This window comes from Acomys russatus, chromosome 14 (genome assembly GCF_903995435.1).
Source record: "Acomys russatus chromosome 14, mAcoRus1.1, whole genome shotgun sequence".
NCBI classification, from domain to species: Eukaryota; Metazoa; Chordata; class Mammalia; order Rodentia; family Muridae; genus Acomys; species Acomys russatus.
In genome coordinates this window covers 46,688,233-46,709,085 of record NC_067150.1, presented here as the reverse complement: position 1 = coordinate 46,709,085, position 20,853 = coordinate 46,688,233, and the positions used below count along the sequence as shown (strand labels likewise).

Sequence of the window (20,853 nt, the reverse complement as noted above, 5' to 3'; positions counted from 1 at the left end):
GGTATTCAACCTCTCTGGGCGCTCAGCATGCTTGCTTACATATTACAGACCTGAGAGGAAGGAGTCAACGGAAACATTTACTCCAGAGGTATTTTCGAATGAAAGATCATACCAGATTAGGGATTCATTAAGGTCACAGAGTATTGAAGAGCCACCCCTCCTTTCACGGTTGCTAAGGAGAAAGGAGAGAACATGCTATCCGTGCCCATCTTGATAGATCTTCAGAGGGTGCTGAGGAGAGGGGATGACAGAATCCTTTTATGTACAGAGAGCTCATCAGCAGAGGTCCCGTTCACTGTGGCCCAACCCACTGGGGTTTCTCTGACCAGTGGGACTCAAAAAAAGAATGCCTGATTTTTCTGCACACAGGCTTGTCATAAACTAGAGGATTAAAAAAAAAAAAAATAAAGTGGCCTTTAGTGGGAACTATTAGTGGATAAGTAACCATGTAAGGAGTAAACGACAGGGTGGGAGTTGCCCACAGCTGTGAGCGTGGGTTGAGTGCTACAACCACCAGTTTCTTGTTGAGTGGAGCTTGATATGTTGTTGTAGGTCCCTGTGTTTGATAAGGGCGTCACATTTTCCCGCCAAGTGTTGTCAGTAAAAGACGCAGTCCCAGAGCGGCACCCCAAAGCAACAGAGGGGACTTTTAGAGAGAGGACCCACCCTCTCTGGGAGTGTACTAGGGAAGGTGGATACCAACGGGCAGGGCAGCACTGGCCTAAATGCAAGCCCAGCACACGTCTGGAACCGTGCTGGACGGTCTGAGAGGACTAATAAAGCTGTTTCACTTTGGGTGGCATTAGACTTGGAACCAAGTCACAGGTGTGAAGCCTGCAGAGCCAGCGGTCTCCCTGAAAGGCCTCCGGCCTGTGCATACAGGAACCACAGAGGGATGCAGAGCAGCAGAGGCAAGCCTGTGAGGAAGGACAACCCTGCCTGCCAGCTGCTGCTGAAAACAGGCCTGGCTCTGGGGCTCCTACAAATGCCTAACACCTGGAGAACTGGTAGGTGGGTGGGGCCACGGCATGAGGCGGATAAAGGCTCCTGGATTCGCCCAGGTATTCTCCTTTGGCAATTTGTGCGATGGGCTGATGGGATGGGGGTCTGCCTGATTCCTTTCTGCATCTGGCTCCGCCTTCCAGTTCTTTTAACCTTGGGTGAGTTAAAGGTCGAGACCTTGGGTTAGGGATCATGTGAGGCTGGAGCTGAGAAATGCCTGTCATATAGTGTGTGCCCAGGGTATTCAGCAGTGCAGCTTCTGTGTGGCTTACATTGACAATGGCCCTTGTGTGGGCCTGGGCCTGAGTCAGTACGACCATAAGGAAGACTAAAGGAGGAAACTGGGACATGGCAGAGCCTGAGCCATGAGTAGGTATGGAAGCCCCACTATCCCCTGGGATGTTTCCCTTGCAGGATACAGTGGGAAGTCAGAAGCTACAGAGCTTCTCAGTAGCAGATAAAGAAAAACAGAGAGCTTTTCAGACTGTCTGTCTCCATTTGTGGGCACATACAAGCTGACTGTGGATACGGGCTTGCACGTGGTTGGTCCCTCCAAGCCCAGCTAGGGCCGGTCTTGGTTTAGGCACTGCTAAAGACAGGTTTGTCTTGACTCTTCTTAATTGTGGTTGCCCTCTACCACTCACCGATGAACTTACAAAGCTTAAGGATCCTAACGGGAAAGCATGTAGGTTCCTATTCCTAATGCGCAATGTAGGAGATGGCTGGGCGTGGTGGCGCACGCCTTTAATCCCAGCACTCGGGAGGCAGAGGCAAGCGGATGGATGTGAGTTCGAGGCCAGCCTGGTCTACAAAGTGAGTTCAGGACAGCCAAGGCCACACAGAGAAACGCTGTCTCAAAAAAAAAAAAAAAAAAAAAAAAAAAGACAACAACAAAAAGAACTCACCTGGATAAATCAGCACAGGTTATAAGGAAGACAGGTGCCCTGGGTCCAGCCAGTCATCACTGGCCTCAGCATCAAGTCTCCTGTCTGGTGTAAACAAATGCTCTCTATGTATAAATTGCCATGCGCTGTTTGAGCTAAGAACCTGGGTCTGGAGGTAGGATTTAGCCCTTCTACTTTAGACCTGAGCTGACAGTTTTGTGTCAGCTTGACACAAGCTGAAGTTACTTGAACGGAGGGAACCTCAATTGAGAAAATGCCTCCATAATATCCAGGTGTAAGGTGTTTTATTAATTAGTTGTTGATGGGGCAGGACCCAGCCCATGGTGGGTGGGGCCACCCCTGAGATGGTGGTCCTGGGTTCTATAGGAGAGTGTGCTGAGCAAGCCCCTAAGCAGCGCCTCTCCATGGCCTCTGCATCAGCTCCCGCCTCCAGGTTCCTGCCCTGTTTGAGTTCCTGTCTAACGTCCCTCGATGACTAACGGTGATGGTGGCAGTGTGAGTCTTTCCTAGGTTGCTTTGGCCATGGTATTTCATCACAGCAATAGTTCCCTAACTATAAGACCCAAGTGTTTTTGTATCAAAGTGTCTTCCAGGCCCCTTTCCGGAGTCAGGCTGGCCTTCTGACACTGAGGGAGAATGGAGGACAATGAAACACCCAAAGAGTAAAGGCCTGCGACTGTTATTTTCAGACATGATCTTGGTTTAATCCAGGCCAACCTGCAGCTAAGAGATGTAGGCCCACTATTGTTTAAACTAAAACTCGAATGGTAGTTAGATCGTTTCTTCTGTCTCTCTCCAGAAGGCACCTGGGAGGGACCTCAGACTGAGATTAGGCTTCGCTGACAGCTACCAAAGCATCTAAAAGCAGATTCTGGGCGCATCACTCTGGAGACCAGCCTGGGGCTGATTGCTAGTTACTATGTGGGACTTTCCTGGGTGGACTGTAGTGGCCTCTAACTTCCTCCTCTCCCTCCTTCAACCCTCTGCTCCAACAACAGATGGTCTGAGGAGGGCTAGATGCACTGCCTGGCAGAAGTTTACTGACCCCCCTCCCCCACCCCTCCCCACCCCCCCACCCCCGGTGCGCGCCCTGAACCGCCCTCAGGAATCTACATCATAAAAGCCTCTCCTCTCCTGTAGCAACAGCCCCTAGACTCCACCCCCTCTGAGCAGGAAGCAAGTAGCCCGCATTGGCCCTCCCCCAACAGCAGTCACTGTCAATCTCAGAAAGGCGAGAATGAAGGAGCATTAGAGGAACATAGGTAAATAAGGAAGGCAAAAGTGGGCTCTGTGAGATGGCAGTGTCTTATTCCCACAAGACTCTGAGGAGAAATGATGAGCTGGCATGGGGCCACGTGCTCCTAGGATGGGGAAGGGCGGGGTGGTGGTGAGGGTAGGGAGTGGACCCTAGAGCCCTGTGAAGTACCCAAGCCTGTTCCCTCCTTTCCAACTACCTTTCCAGTGTGGCCCTGTGCCCTGAGCCTCTAAGCAGAACTTAGGTCTAATAACTTAAGAAGTAGGCAAAGGAGCAGCTGCTGGTCACACAAGGGGACTGCTGCCCTACCAGGGCTAACTCAATAGGCCCCAGGAACTGGAGGACACCGGCCTACTACAGCCAGGGCGGGCCGCACACTGACCCTGCGATCACCTATAGAGGGTGAAGGGGAGAAAGATTTGAAAGACGTGAGCTACTTCACTATGGCAGTGATGCTCCTTCCTCTAGTCGCCGGAGGAATAGGAACCCTTAAAACAGCAAACCTTACTGCTCTGCCCTACCCCATACACAAGAGGCAACATGGTGGTCATGCACACCAAACTCTGAAAGATGTTGAGCAGGAGAAATGAGAGCAGCCAGGAGGATGTGATGGAGAAGAGAAAGCTAGAAGAGAAGTTAGGTTCAGGCTGAGCCAGCTGCAGCCCAGCCCCACTGGCAGGCAGGCATGGGCCTCACCAAGGCTGGGATTTGAGTTGGGGGTCAGGTAACTTGGAAAATGACCAGGGGTGGGCAGGGAGCCGGTGATGTCATACCTGCTTGTAATTGGGCAGATGGCAAAACAAGGGCTGAAACCATTATTATGGACAAGATGTTGAACTTAGCTCCGGACTAAGTTTGAGTTTGAGCCCTATGCCCACCCCTGTTGGTGCTCTGGTCCAATAGCTGCTGGGGAGGTACAGCTGTGGGCTCCAGCCTGCTGGAGAGAGAGGAGGGGAGGGAAAGCACTTTCTGGCTGACACCGATAGGTTCAGGACTCTCCCCTTGCCAGAGAGGAGATGGAGCGGCGTAGGTTAAGTGTGTACCTGGCTGACTCTGAGCCACTCTAGACACTGGAGAGCAAACAGAAGCCTCTGCCACCCAGAAGTCTCAGTGCAGTTTTTTTTTTTTTTTTTTTTTTTAAATTAAAGCCAGGGTTGTAAAATGGCTGCCCCTTCCCTCCCAGACCCCTCCCGCCTCCAGATCAATCCCCTCAATGGCCTGTGATGACTTGGAAATGTCCATGCTGAAATGAGAGGACAGTTGAGACAGGCTCAGACCTGGTCTCTTCTGTGATTGTGTCGGCTCCCACAGCATCCCTGAAAAGACGGCTTGGGGTGGGGCCGGGCAGCCCCTGCTCACAGTGCTGTTCCCGAGGATCCGGGCTGGGCATCAGGAACAAAGGCAACGGAATAGGCTGAGTTGGCCCCGACACTCTACCCTGCTGAAGCTGGGCCATAGGCTGGTTTTTGTTTTAAAAAAAAAAAAAATGGTTTAAAAAACAAACAAACAAAACCCGAAAACCCCAGCCAGGAGCACCACCCTCTCCTGAGTAGGGCAAGAGGAGGCCCCAGCTCTGGACTTTGAGGTCTGAGGCATGTGGCCTCTGCCTGGCATCACCTCCCTGGAGGCAGACAGCACCCTGAGGGAGGCCAGGTGGGATCCTGAGCCCCGTGTTTGGCCCTGGGTAGCCTCTAGGGTCCTGAAAGAGCTTCAAGATGGCTGTCTCCCTCTTTCCACTCAACAAGCTGTAGGCTTTCTCTCTAGGCCTCAGGAACCCTATGCAACGCTGGCTCTTTGGATTCCAAAGATCTGAACCTCTCCTCCAGGCCAGCAGTGGGCTGCAAGTGGACGACAGGCTTAATCTGAAGGACAGCGAGGGCCCCCTGGTTCTCCTGGTTGAACAGACTGACCCTTTGCTCCAGCTCAGGGCTGGTCTGGGCTGAGCCTGCTGGGGTAGGCTGGGCCAGGGGTGCTGGGTCCAAGGCCTTATGGGATGAGCAGGGGTCTTTTGACACAGAGGACCTCAGGTCCTGGACTGTGGCCTCTGCCACCTGCTGCTGAGGGGGCAGTAGCAGTGGCAGGGTAGAAGGTCCAGGCTTAGAGGACTGCTCTTCTCGGGGGGTGCTACAGTCTGTGGAGGAGCCCAGTGTCTGGCTGCTGGCGCTCTGCGCCCTGGTGACTGAGCCACAGGTGGAATGGGACGTGGTCTCCGAGGTGGCACGGGTACAGGTACTGTTGCCAGTGAGTTTCAGAGGCAGGTCGACTGAGAACAGGTCTGAGGCCATGTTGGGCTGGTGGATGTCTATGGCAGCTGTAGTGACCACACACACTGCTGGTTCTGGGGCCCCACTGTCTGCAAGAAAGATAAAATATATATATATATATATATATATATATATTTTAATATACATTATTCATTATATTCTATAAAACAAATATATGTATGTATACATACATACACACACATACATACTCACAGAGCTCCACCTGCCTTTGCCTCCCAAGTGTTGGGATTAAAGGTGTGTGCCACCACTGCCTGGCTAAGAAAGGTTGTAACGATCACACTTCACCTCTGCCCACCCAGCTGGACTTTGAAGCCTGGTGTGGAGCTGGGCAACAGACCTGTGGCCAGGCCTTGGAAGCAGCCATGGTGAAAAGAGGCCTTCGAGAACCCAGGTCACTATCACTGCCTGAACTGAGGGGGGAATGTTCCTTGGTGAGCTGAAGTGCAGACGTGTGACACTCTTCAGTCACCCGTGAAGAGGGCTCCACAACACTTCCCAGCGGATGGACACTTTAGAACTCAGCTAATGCTTTGCCCTCGAGGCCCACGTTGTGCTCAGTCAGTGGCAACTGCTGTATTCTGAGTGCTGGAGACAGACAGACGGGGACGAGGACCTCACACAGCTGCTGTGGGAACTTTGTGTAAATAAAGAGACAGAAACATCTCCACAATAGATTAACCTAATCCATCCCAATCAACCCAGAAAGCTTGTCCCAGGAAAAGGAACTGGGGTTCTCTTGAGCCACTGAGTTATTATTATTATTGTTGATATTGGTACATGTGCTTGCCCAAGAGCACAGGAGCACATGCCCATGTATGTGAAGAGGCCAGAGGTCGAGTTGGATGCCTTCCTCTAATACCCGCTACCTTATTTTTTTTAAGACAGGCGCTCATGGAGACTGGAGTTTACCAGCTGGCTAGCCAAAGGACCTCTGGGATCCACCTTGTCACACTGTTGGGAGTTTTAGATGGGCTGGGCTGGGATGAGAGGGGCACATTCTGACTAGCTTCAGGGCAGTCAACAGTAAGCAGCTCTTTCTTTATGAGGGGCATTAGGGTGATGGTGAAGTTCCCTGGGTACAGAGCTACACTGAGGAGGGAGTCAGAGATAGAGAGCCAGCAGTTTGGATGAGACTAGGAGAAAGCAGGAAAGAGAGAAGTGACTCCAGGGAGTTAAACAACAGAGAAGAAAACCAATCAAATATATGGTACATAGCATGTATTTTCTATACCTATAGATTGCAAGAATTTCAAGGACTGTAAAATCCAAGCTCAAGGTATAAGATTTTGGCTGAACATTATGCTAAGAGGTCTGGGTATAAAATTAATCTTTCCCCTAAAGAAAACACACTAACCATCCCCTAGGATTTCAATTAAGGAAGCATAAATCATGCTGGGACCACCCAAAGCTTTCCACGGGAGGCCACCTGAGCATGTGTCCAGTTGGGAGATGACTTGAGCTCTGGATTACAAACCCTTCCCTCTGTAGGAGTCCATACTCAACTCTCTTGGGACAGAGACCAGATTGCCCTGACCTTGGCACCTATAGGCTAAGCCCGGGGGCATCCGAGTTTCAACTAACCCATCTGCTGAGGCTTAAAGCTCTAAGTGTTTCAGCCCTGAGCTCCACCATCACAGTCTACAAGCTTGTAACACTAGGCCTTGCTACCTGAAGCCAGGCCAGACTGTACCTATCCTGGGGTTTAGGGCTTGCTGGAGTCACAGGTATCCGGGGGCCTGCATAGGGCATGCAAACAGTCCCAACCCAGACTTACCACTGCTGGGCCCGTTGTAGTACTGGCTGATGTAGCTGTTCATGTCATCTTTCACCATGGCTTCTACAGAGATGGGGACAGAAAAGGTGGCACGTGACGGTGTGTTACCTGCCATGTTTTAGCCAAGTTGCCCTCTGAGCCACCTTAAGGATAGTAATGGCTACGCTCCCCAGTTATTGTAAAGATGACAGAGAGCTAAGAGGCAGGTCAGATTCTTTTTTTTTTTTAATGTTTTTATTTAATTTTAATTTATGTGTGTTGATGTGAGGGTGCCAGATCTTGGAGTTACAGACAATTGTGAGCTGCCATGTGGGTGCTAGGAATTGAACCCAGGTCCTTTCAAAGAGCAGGCAGTGCTCTTAACCACTGAGCCATCTCTCCAGCCCCAACAGGTCAGATTCTTAGAGTGCAGCCAGACACACAGAAGCCCTTCGATACACGCCTATAGGAGGTTGCGGAGACCTCAAGGACCACCACACCCTCTGGTTTATCTGCCGGCTGAGGTCTGCAGGTGACAGACTCAATGCTTTTTGAGGCTATCTTCTGAGACACACCTGAGTTGGCTGCTGAAGCCATTCCACCTTCTAGTGGCTGAGTGGTAGAGGCCTGGATCTTAAAAGCTTTCTTGGCCTCTTTTGATCTTGAAAATGCCTGCGGTCAGAGGTGTGTTCAGCATTAATGCCGAGTGGAGGGTGGGGCTCAGGCTGGCTCGGGCACTAGCTAGCACAGATTCTCTGTGGCCTTTACTATAATTGCAGTCCAGTTCTGCCACTGCACTGGGAAGCAGAAGTGACTTCCCAGCAAGCCATGGGCGGTGCAGGGACACTGGGTCCCCTGGATCAGGCAGCAGGAGTTGTTCAGTTAGGTGTTGTTTTCTGGTGCTACCATTGGCCCTAAAGCTTCATCAGGTGATGTCTCCTTGCTTAGCGTCAGTTTCTTCATTTGTTACATGAGGGTCCCTAGCAAGGCTCTTACAGACTTTGATGTAGCTGGGCTATATGGATAGATGGTCCTGAAACCCCAGGAAAGTTCCAGAATCATCTGGCTCATCCCATTTCCCCCTGCCCCTCCCCCCAGCTCCCAGAGAAGAATCATGCCTCCTGTCAGCCCAGGACTCTTCACTGGTCTGCACTCTGAGGAAAAATCTCAGAATCTACCTCCCTGAGAGTCTGTAATGACCAGCTGTTATTGGGCAACTCCCCGTTCTTCTGTGTTCTTCAGGGCCACAGTGTGTCTGGCCCTCTGCCAACGATTAAAGCAAGGCGTTCCTGCCTGGGGGTGGGGGTCAGGTCAAGGTCTGGGAAGGTGGGAGACATCCACCCTTCAGTAAAACAGGGGTTTCCCATCTCACTGGGAAATAAATGGCTACCACACACAAGGCTTTACAGCGCCTGAAACTGCCCTGCACATGAAAAACCAAAAGATACACCCATCGTGACTGTCATCCCCACCAGGCTGTGATTGCTTAACATACTTGTCCTGATCCTGGCATAGCTATCCCCCCACAACAACCTATACCCTGCAAATGTGTTTAGCAACTGCATTTGCCGACTCACGCCAACGTCCTGGGCAGCAGATGCCTGGCTTCTCCTCTGTAGGCATGGCCCCGGCCAGGCCTTCAATACACTGCACTCCTGTGAGCTCTACCCCGGTTCCTCACCACCATCCCAGACCTGGGGTGGGTGGGTGGGTGGTGGTAGCCTGGAGTTGCAGCTTGTTAAGCAGCCTGCTGCAGGTATCCTACATCTCAGCCGCCAAAGTGCCTAAGCGTTGTCTCCTTACTCCACTGACTACGTGTTTGAGGATGCCATAGCTTCACCAGGCTGCTGATAAAAAGGAGTTCAGTCAGGTGGGTAACCTTCAGCCGAGCCCTCTCTCCTGAGCGCTGGTCCCTGGGCAGCTCCTGGATGACCTCCAGCTCCCTGTGACTCAACAGGTCCACAGCAGAATTCATGCCTTCTCCCCCCAGCTCATCCAGCCTTCACACTGGTGAGTGGGGTCCCTACCCCAACAGAGACCCTGGCTCCTTCAAGTGCCTCCTCACATTCCTTAATACCCCAGCTCTCATCTAGCCTGTAACTTAACTGGTCAAGGGACCTCGACCCTTCTACTGAGGCCTTACTTCCAGACTTAGGTGGGACCTCATGGCTTCTTCTCCAGGTTTAATGATCACTTACTTTCTGAATGTACTAGCTATCAAGGCTGGTCCCTGAGTAGCCGCCGGGGTCCTGTTCAGGGTGTGCTCTTTGCCCCTGTTCTAGGCCCATGCTACACAGGAGGTCTACCCTGTCTCCTCTAGTGCTGGCCTCGGAACTACATACTTCATGCTGAGCCTTCATCCCTATCCATACAGGGGATACTAAGCTTTTAAGAACAGGAACCACATGACACCCATTTCCTTCAGTACTTTGGTGTAACATATGTCAAGTGCCAAGACAGGAGTCTGGACAGGTCACACATCTGCAGGCCCTCCAAGCCTCCCACTCAGGAGGCCACAGAGCCACCATGAAATGTTCCCTAAAGTGTTCAGCATGTGTCCTTGGGTATGAGGCTGGGGTTTGGGGCTGAGGAATACCTGACCACACAGCCAGTTTCCCACAGCGCAGCCCACCTTCCACCTAATAACAAGCCCCTCCCACAAAGGTCTGGTTTGATTTTTTTTTCCCTCCACTAAGGAGGCCTAGGGGTTTGCGGAAGCAGGTCCCTGAGGATGGAACCTCACAGACCTTGATTGTGGGAAGAGAAGGTGCAAACATAGGCTTCACAGGAAAACAGTCTGGACACTTGCTGTGTGGTCTTAGGCAAATCTCTCAGCCACTCTGGGCTTCTGCTTCCTCACCTATAAAATGGGGATGATGCAGGCAAAGCTTCTGGGGAGCTATACAGACCCACCGGTGTGAGTGGATACACACAGCCAGTCCTGTCTGAGCCCTTGGCCCACAGCATCCCTGTTGGCTTCTGGGGTTGACACTCATCCCTAGGAGGGAGCACTCTGCAAACCCAGCCCGTTTTTGCAAAACCTGAGTCCAGAGTTGGCACTGACTGCCTTGGTCAGAGCTCCAGACCTGCTGGTCAAGGCAGAGGTAGGAAGGCTGGTGAGCTGACTGGGCCAAGCCTCCTGCAGATGAAGAGACAGGCTGTGTTCCATGGGGCTGAGTGGCAAGGGGGGCCTGAGAAAGACCTACACATCTCAAAGCCCAAGAGGCTGTACCCCACTCCTGCTCCCACTCTCCCACTCCTCCACAGCTCAGTGGCACTCACTGAGATGCTGACATCGCCAGGGCACCTGCGGCAATGCCCTGTCTAATGGCAGGGCACACACCTGAGCCCCCAGGCTTTCTCAGGGAAGAGCTTCAGGGACTCTGAGACCTGACAAGCTGCTGAACATCGGAGCTCAAAAAACACCAAATCTTTCTGGAGGGCAAGAGCAGGAGCTTGAGCCCAGGGCCTCAGGTGACTGTACAGGTCATGACACTAGCCCTCCTCAGGGAAGCTAAGTGACCTTCAAGGCCCAGTTGGGATCCAAAGGCAGACCTGGATCCCCGAACTCATTCAGGCTACTTCAAATACTACTCTGGGTGAGGATTTCTCAGGTCTAACAAGCCTTGGGGCTCCTAGGGTCCTCAACACTTTATAGGGGCCAGCAAGGGTACCTTGTGTTCAACCAGCACATAGACCCTGTCTTCTCCAAGGGCAGCCAGCTCAACTTCCTGTTCCCTGCTGCTTGGCAGAGGGAAGGCCAAGGGCAGACTGGGCAGAGGCACCTCTGTGGCTGCTGCTCTGGACACTGGTGCAGCAAGCGGGGGGGGGGGGGGGGGGGAGGGTAATATGCCAAAGTGGTGATATATGGTGAAATCTGTAGCGCTCCCACCAGAAGCTGTAATTCATAAGTTATGGGTGCGCTTCAAGACTAATAAATTTGGGAGAGAAGTATTAATGACTAGACAGGGGCACTGTGAACTTGGCAGGCCCCAAAGCCTGGAACTTTGCAGCCCAGGTTTTAAAAATGATTTGTGCTAAAGCAAGTCTAAACAGAAGGCCCTTGATGTTGTCTGACTGGGACCTATTGGGAACTTCGGGATGCTCTTCCCTCTCAGAGGGATATGGCTGGGCTGGGGCTGGAGCACGCACTCTTGCTATCCCCAGCAACCCTCCCCCATTCAAGGAGTGACAGCCATGCGGAGGTGATACTGGCCATGTCCCAAGGCTCCTGTGACTCATTGCTATGTCTGCAGGTTAACGCCTGCATTGTCTGTGTCCGATTGTGCATGCAGAGGGGCCTCCAAGCCCTGCTAGCCTGGAGGTCACAGCTACTAACAAACAGTGCCCTTCCTTAATCTTCAGAGTGGCCCAGAATGCTCTTCGCTCATCTGATTGTAATTTTCTACTGTCATGGAAATCCCACCCTGGACATGGCTCCTGCTCAGCAAGAAATCAGCTGGGAGATGTCCTGAGTCCCTGGACTACTTCAGGCCATGAATCATGGAAGCTTCTCACAGCCTCACAGCTGCCCCCCACCCCCGCCCCATGTTCTGCCCTCGGCTTCAGAGGCACGGGCTGTGCCACTGAGGGCTCTGGGGACAGTTGTGACCATGCAGACAGAGGGCTGAATTGTGTGGGGGTGGCTGCAGCACACAAGGTAAGTGTGCATCAAAAGAGACGAAGGTATTGAGGGCTGCCACAGGGGTAATAGAGCAGGGGTGGGCGAGGAAGGGCTCTCACGTAGCATCTGTTGCTGAGTGCACAGACATATCCCTCCTCAACGTGTTATATTGACGTTTCAATTCCTGCTACCAGGATGTGAGCTTATCTGGAAACAACACGATTGCAACGCCATTAGTGAAGATGAGGTCATATTAGAGTGGGGGGGACCCTGCACAAATAGGGGGTCTGGACACAGACAGAAAGGGAGATGCCATGTAAAGATGGAGGCAGAGGGTGAGTGGTGTTTCCACACTCCAAGGATTGCCAACAACTGCCAAGAGCTACAGAAGAGCGAGGGACACCCTGAGCTCAGACCTGTAGCCTCCTGAACTATGAGGCATTTTGCTACAGGCATCTAACAAGTGACCACGCTACTCCAAGGACATGGACATTTTCCAGAGAGAGCCCAGGGAGCCAGTTAAGGCGTGAAGTCAGGGAGTGACATGCTGGAGGTGGAGGTGGAGATGTTCCCACTACTGGACTCCTCACACCTCCTGTGCCTCAGTGGAGGAGGCTGGAGGTGAGATCACCAAGGCCTCAAGCCATGCAGCCAGGCAGTGCGGCTTCCTGGACTTCTCCTCTGGGCCCTGGTAGGTGGCAGTCCGCTAGGAAGGTCTCAGGCCACCAACTAGGAGTCTGGCTCAACCACTGTGATGGTTAACGTTGGCTGTCAGTTTGGCAGGATGTACGACCACCCAGGAGACAAACCTCTAGGCACCAGAGGTTCTGAACTGAAGAGAGGTCAGTAGGGGAGTATCTAGCCTGGGCTAAGAGCTTGGAAGACCATCCTAACAGTGGGTGGCACGATCCCATTTGCTGAGGCTCCAGAGGCAAGACAGGAAGAGAGCCAGTACCAATTTTCATCTGGTTCCTGCCTGGAGCTACAAGGCGTCCACTCCACCCCTGCGGCTCTCCCAGTATGATAAGCCTGCCTTCCTTTTGTCAGGTTTTGTTTTCCCCCCAAGTACAAGGGAACTAACGACTATTAATTCCCAATAGGCCTTTCAATGGCTTTACTAGATCTGAATACTTTTTAGTGTGTGTCAAGATCCCCTGGCTAGCCGCTCCTCCTGGCCTCTGAGGGCACTCACTGACTTCTGAGTGCCACCACAGGTCGCAAGTAAGGGGCAGATAAAAAAGCACAGACCTGCAAGTGGTCCAACTCCTGGACGCCTATGTCCAAGTCTCTCTGTGCAGAGACCGGGGGTGAGGTGAGGGAGGAATTCTTGGGACTCTGGGGGACCACATGCCCACCTTGAGAGGGCCTCAGCTCCTCCACGATGCTCTCTCCAGCTGTCTCCTCGGCCCACGTCCCGGCCTCCACCACCTTGTAGCGGCTGCGTGGCTGGCTCAGCACGTGTGGGGCCTGCAGTGCCGCCTCCCGCTCAGCTGCGAGATCCAGGTCCTGTTGTGCCAGGTGCGCACGCAGCTGTCGGATCTCAAACTGCGAGAGGTAGAAGGGTTGTGGGTGGGCGCGCTTGCCCGGGTTCGGGTGGGGATGGTGGTAGGGTGGCACCGGTGGGAAGGTCAGGGGCTTGCAGTCTCACTAGGCGCTTAGCACCTGGGTGGCAGAGTAGGATGTGAGGGTCAAAGGGCTGAGCACCCAAAGGCAGGACACTGTCCTCTGTGTGAGCTCTCAGCTACATAACATACGAGAAACTTACAAACCGTTAAGTGTGACCCTCTGTCTCCAAATACCGTTTTCAGGCCCTACATGAAGAAAATGGCTGTAAATATAAAGACAGCTGTAGTTTGTAGGAAGAACACTGGACCGGTTGTCAGGACATCTGGATTTGAACCTGCCTTTAGCTACTTGTGGGCCTCAAAGGAATGAAAGGAAAGCCTCCTCAGACGCTGCCTTGGGCAGGTGAGCTTAATAGAAGTCAGGAGGCTCCACACTGGAGCACTCTGGCTTCACAAACATGCTGGTCCGGCTTATTTGTCTCCCAGTGATACCCGTTTCCCTCTTGCATGAGTTGTGGGAGATGGCTCTCCAGTTAGTACTGGGATTTGTAATATTCGGAAGGTTTTTTCACTTTCTCTGGTCTTGGTTTCCTGGTTTGTTAACACATTTTTGTTCCTGAGTTTTATGTTCCTTACTGAAGACCTGGTTAAACAAACAAACAAACAAACCAAAACAAAACAGTACCACAGCCACCACCATCATCATTGTTGGAAAGCGTCTTACAAAGGCTTCTAAATGTCTCTTAGGTTTGTGACTGAGATAGATCACTCCAAATTTTACTGGGACGGCTGGGTGTAGGACAAAGGGTCTGTGTATGCTAAGCGGTAGTGAGTATTCACTGCCACCTAGTGTTCAAGGTGCACATTGCACCCTCTCTACACAGGCCAGAGTGCCAATTACCTACTTGTCCATGAGGCCCCAAAGCCTATCTGCCTCCTAGCCCCCTTACTAAAATGTCAGCCTGGGACCTCCAGCTGCCTGCATACTAACACTATGTTCCCAGTCAAAACAGCACTCCGTTGTCTCTGCAGACCTGTTCTGCAGGTGGTTTTATCTCGTTAGCTACAGTCAAAAATCGCCTGCCTTCCTTCCTTCCTTCCTTCCTTCCTTCCTTCCTTCCTTCCTTCCTTCCTTCCTTGTTTCCTCTCATCCAACCCACTCCCTTGCCCAGCGCCAGTTTCAAGTGCTCCCTTAGGCTGCTCACTCACTCATCTCCCATTCTATGGCTGGTCATCGTCTGACAGCCACATGTCCTTACCCTGGAAAACCTAAGTCAGATGACACCCCTGTCCCGTCTTACTGCTTTGCTCCCACACGTGGGAGAAAGCCCAAACTCCCTGCCCTTGGCTTGAAAAGCCTCCAGTGTGAGCCTGCCCACACTGCCGACCTCATCTCCTCCCCTCTCGTCTCCTTTGGCTGTTCTGTAAAGGCACAAGGCACTTCCCTGCTGCTCCCTTGGTCCCAGATCACATGCCTGGTCTCCCCTCAGAGGGGCTTTTCCTGGTCTCCCACCTATGGCAGCCTCTTTGAATTCTCTGCATCACACTGATTGTATTCAGACACTTTGGCCCCTCCCCCCCACCTTCCTTTCTTCCTTCTCAGACAGGGCCCCATATAGTCTCAGCTAGCTTCAAACTCACCTTCTCCTTCAGATGCTTCGCCCACACCTTTTGAGTGCCGGGATGCTACTGTGCTTGGCTCCCTGCTGCTCTGGGACTGGACCCCCAAAGCTCCCTGCACTCTAGACAACCACATTACCAACTGTGCCATGCCCCCAGGCCCTACTTTCATTTCCAATTCATTTGTTTTTATGAAAGTTGAACATGAGCACAACCGAGGGCATTTACTCACTCACACTGGAATGGCCTAGCAGTGGCTGAGTGTTGGGCAGCTCCCAGTGTTAGTATATGCATGGTGGTGTCACTCATGTTTCTAGAGAATTCATTAACCTTCAGTCAGGGACGGGCCTCTGGGTGGGTGCTTCTACACTGGGCGCAGGTCAGGGGCCATCACCAGGGAGGGGCACTTTCTTTCAACTCTTAGTTCAGCCTGTGTCTCTCCCTTCAGGCAGCTGCCCAGCCCAGGGCTTATGTGCTGAGCCTCTGGTTCCATTTCTCCAGAGGACAAACCCATGGCTCCTTTTGGGGTAGGGTGTGGCTTCCCGACTAGATGAGCCATGGAGTAGTTTAGATTGCTGTGTAGACTTTCACCTAGCCCCCTGGTCCTGATGTTTCACACAACATCCCTCTCCTTCCAGAATTGCTGGGGTTCTGAGGGCAGAACTGGTCCCTTTCCTCAGCTACAAATCCTCTGTCCTTATATATGAGTCAGTATTTCATCCATTTCATTAAATCCTTTGACATCGGTATCCTCTTTGATCCAGCCTACAAGACTCACAGTTTCCTACGTTCTACTCATTTGGATTCTCTCTTCAACTCTCATTTTAGTGGCATCAGAGAGGCAGGTGCATTCAGATGCAGATCAGATGCAAATGTGCAGCCTTCCCCATTTTCTGTTAAGACCATTCATTACTTTATAGTTTACCACCACCGTAGTGTGCCACTAAACAGAAACAAAACCTTAATAGTTACAAAAATGCCATGAGGAAACCTTCTAGTCTGCATGCAAAAGACAAAACATTAAAAAAAAAAAAAAAAAAAAACACAAAAACTAACTAACAAAAGCAAAATCTACTCGATTTGCAGTGTATGCCCCTATCTGTAGTGCAGTGCACCTACCCATCCTGGTTGATTTCAATCTATTAGCGCAATGTCATGGTACACCAAGAGAAGTTGGGCATAAGTTCTCCCAAGCCAATAAGAGCCACGGTGCACCAACATAGGCCTTACACGCTGTGTGTACGCCCAGGAGGCCCTCAGACACTGGCAAGTAAATGAAGTGGACTAGTCAGCTTCTTCGTTCTTGTGGTTTCTGATGGAGCCTAACTCTGGCTATAGCCCGAGCTTCAACTTTAACCCAAAGCAGAGACAAAAAGTTCGCCACAAACACTGAGCCCAGATTTTGGCCAAAGACTAAGTCCTGATCCTGGCTACACACCCACTAGATTCAAGAATCTCCCCCTCCACTAGCGAGCATGCTCTGAGCCCATGGCCACACAGGACTGTAGCTCCTTGTTATACTCCAAACCTGGGTCGGCTATGGATCCCTCACCCTGGCATAGTCCCAGCCCCAGTCCCAGCTTCTGACTGGAGACGCTGGACCTCAACAACCCAGCCCGTAAATGGGCTGGCAGTTGCAGAGAACGAGAATATGGCTTGAAAACTTTATGGTGGCCTTTTAAATTATATATATATATTATTTTCTTTCCAGGGGGTGAGGGGCCACTTCTCTAGAAACAAGGTCCTGAAGGTCAAGGGAGTCCATGAGGTAATCTTCCCCAGCTCTGTGGGGATGGAGGCCCTCTTGCCTAGGCTGATGGGAACTTCCCATGGGCACACGCAACTGATTTCTCCAAGGCCATGCATCAGAGTCTGCAGGCCCAGCTAATGGCTTCCTAGGCCCCTCTGAACAGATGCATTATTGATGGCCTGTAATCGATACGGAGCTGCTCTGCGAAGTCTCACTGGAATTCAGGCCAGCCAGGCGGAGGTCAGGGCCTGCCCAGGCCAAGACCACATATGCTCGGAAACAAGTTTTGAACTGAAAATGAGAACACCAAGTCCATGTAATTTTCTCATTCATTCATTCTTCATGCAGAAGTGAGGTAGGGGCCATGTTAGAGTTCAGCTACATGCTTTGGAATGAAAATGCCTACCGTGGCTTAGAGGTGAGTCCTGGGTGATTCCCAAGGGAGGAGATGGCTTGTGCCACTGCAAGGGACACATCTCTGCTGAGAAGCACATGGCTAGTCCCGTGGCAGTGCCTAAGGCATAGGAGGACTATATCAGATGCAGGGTCAGCAGGCAAGTAGGCTGCGGAGGCTGCAAAGGTTGCCCGGCAGAGCCATGTAACCCGTGTGAGATATATCGGGGACTTTGGTCTTTATTTAAAGAGCAGCAGGAAACAGCAGGAAATGTTCATACAGGACAGAGCGGCAGCCATTGGTGCTGTGACCCAGATAGAGTGAGCACCATGCTGACTGCAGGGTGGAGAAGGTGAGATGCAGCGATGCCCACCGGGGCCTACTGCAGTGGCAGTCCAGCCCAGAGATGGCCAGATTTAGAGGAAGATGAAAGCGAGACAGAAGAGATAAGAAGAAAGCCAAGAGAATCGATTTAAGAGGTGACAGTGTCCCTACATGGTGTGTATTGCAATAAGAGTGAGAGAGAGAGAGAGAGAGAGAGAGAGAGAGAGAGAGAGAGAGAGAGAGAGAGAGAGAGAGAGAGAGAGAGCAGCCTCCCGAGTGCTGGGATTAAAGCTGTGTGGCTCTGAGCTGGGTGGGAGGCAGGTTTTAGATGCTTCACGTCAAGAGGACGTAGGATGGCTGGGTGCTCTAAGGCTTCACCCTGTGTAAGAATGACCGACTCCTTATGAGAGAACTGCTGATGGGCCAGATGGCACTCTACTCTGGTCACTGGCTGAGACAGCCCCTCAGGGTTTCTCAATGTGTCCCAGCGAGACCCTCAGATGCTGACACTCGACACGACTACGTACAGTACAGTGCTGCCCCCCCCCCCAACACACACTGCCAGCTGACTGAAGGGTTGTCAGAGGAATGTCAGGGTGCTATTAGCTGGATGAGTTAATTGAGGTCTGGGGTTGGGAGGAAGCGTGTGTGTTGGGCACTAGGGGAAAGGGAAGGCGAGATGCAGTGTGGGAGCCCCTGCCTCTGGCAATCAGCCTCCATGACCTTGTGTCAGGGAACTTAGAGCCTTGGGGATAGGAAGGGTGGATGAGCCAAACAGAGGCCAGGCCAGCTTGGTGGCAGCTGGGGAAGAGCATGAGGTCCTCACAAGGAACTGAGCCAGCCCGGAGGAGGGGGCCTGCGGTCTTAGCCCATCCCTTCCACCACACGGGATTGGCCCTCTGGGCTTCACTTCACTTCCAATCCACTTCAAGACAAATGGACTGGCGGAGTTCTGAGTCTTGCCCCGGGACCCCGGGTTTGGGGTTGGGGTGGGCTAATGAAATTCCATATCCGCTAACCCTCAGTGTTGTCATGAGGGCTGACTCTGCTGCTGCTGCTGCTGCTGCTGCAAACCTTCCCCAGAAGACTGACTCTTTAAGAAAGATAGCATAATCCAGAACCCTCACACGCGTCACCAACCGTGCAGCACACACTGAGACTGGCCCGCCATGCGAGGATGCAGGAAAGCCTCGTCACGCAGGACAAGAGAAAGAAGCACACGTGTATGAGTGTTCAAGCTAATGTGTAAGGGTCTAAAAGTAATGGTGAGTAGACACGTGGAAGGAAGTGAGCCAGGAGCAGTGGCACACACCCAGAATTGCATCACGGGAAGAACTGAGGCCAGAAGAAGGCAAGTTCCAGACCAGCCTGGGCTCCCTACTCCCTTAATGACCATGCTTGACTATGCCGTATGTAAAGGAAAACTCAGGTGGCGTTACAGCAGCCTGGGCAGAGAGAGGGAGAGTTCTTGAGCTTTAAGATGGAAGGCAGGTCCTTGGGCATGGTGGTGCACCCAGCACTCAGGAGGCAGAGGCAGGCGATCGCTGTGAGTTCAAGGCCAGCCTGGTCTACAAAGCAAGTCCAGGACAGCCAGGGCTACACAGAGAAACCCTGTCTCGAAAACCCAACAAAACAAAAAACCCCAAAACTTATAGGGGGAGGAGGGAGAGCCAGTAGGAGAAAAGGGTGTGCAAGACGTGAAACACACACAATTGGAGCCCCAGTGGAGAAGAATGAACGAAAGGGAAAGAAGCAATAAATCACTTAGCTGAGAGTGTGGCTCAGGGGCAGAGTGCTTGCTGAGCGTGTTAGTGTGGCTCAGTGGCAGAGGCTTGCTGAGCGTGTTAGTGTGGCTAGGGGCAGAGGCTTGCTGAGTGTGTTAGTGTGGCTCAGTGGCAGAGGCTTGCTGAGCGTGTTAGTGTGGCTAGGGGCAGAGGCTTACTGACCGTGTTAGTGTGGCTCAGGGGCAGAGGCTTGCTGAGCGTGTTAGTGTGGCTAGGGGCAGAGGCTTGCTGAGCGTGTTAGTGTGGCTCAGGGGCAGAGGCTTGCTGAGCGTGTTAGTGTGGCTCAGGGGCAGAGGCTTACTGAGCGTGTTAGTGTGGCTCAGTGGCAGAGGCTTGCTGAGCGTGTTAGTGTGGCTAGGGGCAGAGGCTTACTGACCGTGTTAGTGTGGCTCAGTGGCAGAGGCTTGCTGAGCGTGTTAGTGTGGCTAGGGGCAGAGGCTTACTGACCGTGTTAGTGTGGCTCAGGGGCAGAGGCTTGCTGAGCGTGTTAGTGTGGCTCAGTGGCAGAGGCTTGCTGAGCGTGTTAGTGTGGCTCAGTGGCAGAGGCTTGCTGAGCGTGTTAGTGTGGCTCAGGGGCAGAGGCTTGCTGAGCGTGTTAGTGTGGCTCAGGGGCAGAGGCTTGCTGAGCGTGTTAGTGTGGCTCAGGGGCATACTGAGTGAGTGTGCTCACTACCACCCTCACCACCTGCCTTGGCCCAAGCTTCACAAAGTAATCAAAACTATCAGTCAGATCTAGCCAAGAAACTCTGAGGGAGGGTAGGAGGAAGGGTGAGGAGAGAGGGAAGAAAGGAAAGAAGGAAGGAAGGAAGGAAGGAAGGAGAAACTTCAGGTACTCCTAAGCAGGATAGGTGAGCCCCCCCCAACACACACACACACACACACACACACACACACACACACACACACACACACACACACACACACACACACACACACACACACACCCTGCATTCAACCACTAAAAACATTCAATAGAAATACATGTGCCCTAGCATCTCCAGAGCTCACAAGAGCCTGGCCTCTGACCACGGTAGGTGCACCGTGCCTTTGACGACAAAATAAAGCAGCTCTTCCTCTAGCAAACATTACACAAAAGCCCATCCCTAAGCTAGGGGAAAAAAAAAAAAATTAAAGCAAGTATTTCCAATCTAACAACCCAACCTGATCAACAGGGATCCAGGGAGAGCTCCAGAGTGTGCATTCATGGAGTGGTGAGGCAGGCCCTTCCACGGTGGCCACACCCAGCCTCCTCTGCCTTTAATGGGCTGGCCACAGAGTCCAGTTGACATGGGCCGCATCCTGATCGATGCACTCTTTGGCCAGCAGCTCGATGGCATCTAATGCAGTAGCAGTCATTTGGCTCCATTCTGCCAATGCCGTCTGCACAGGCTGCCCTGCTGCTGGGATGGCATCCAATGTTTATCTCCATTAGCTTGGCCATTGTTGGTAACAATGAAAATCAGGAGACGGTTGCGAACTAATGATTTAGGAGCAGGGTGAGGCTGAGATCGACCTTGGCCCCTTTCCATCCAATGTGGAGATGACTGGTAGATGGCCATAAATTTAAATTATAGTAAAAGGATAACATATGT

At 52.2% G+C, this 20,853-nt stretch overlaps 1 protein-coding gene across 1 annotated transcript in view; it reads right to left on the bottom strand.

The window, feature by feature from the left end:
• Window positions 1-4,346: 4,346 nt before the first annotated feature.
• Window positions 4,347-20,853, bottom strand: part of Tmem266 (transmembrane protein 266) — a 116,972-nt gene continuing 100,465 nt past the window's right edge. The window contains exons 9-11 of the mRNA XM_051156487.1: window positions 13,180-13,369; window positions 7,222-7,284; window positions 4,347-5,515 (exon numbers count right to left, since the gene is read on the bottom strand). Coding sequence (XP_051012444.1) covers window positions 4,923-5,515; window positions 7,222-7,284; window positions 13,180-13,369 — 846 coding nt within the window. The 3' untranslated portion in view covers window positions 4,347-4,922. The remainder of the gene's footprint in view (window positions 5,516-7,221; window positions 7,285-13,179; window positions 13,370-20,853) is intronic.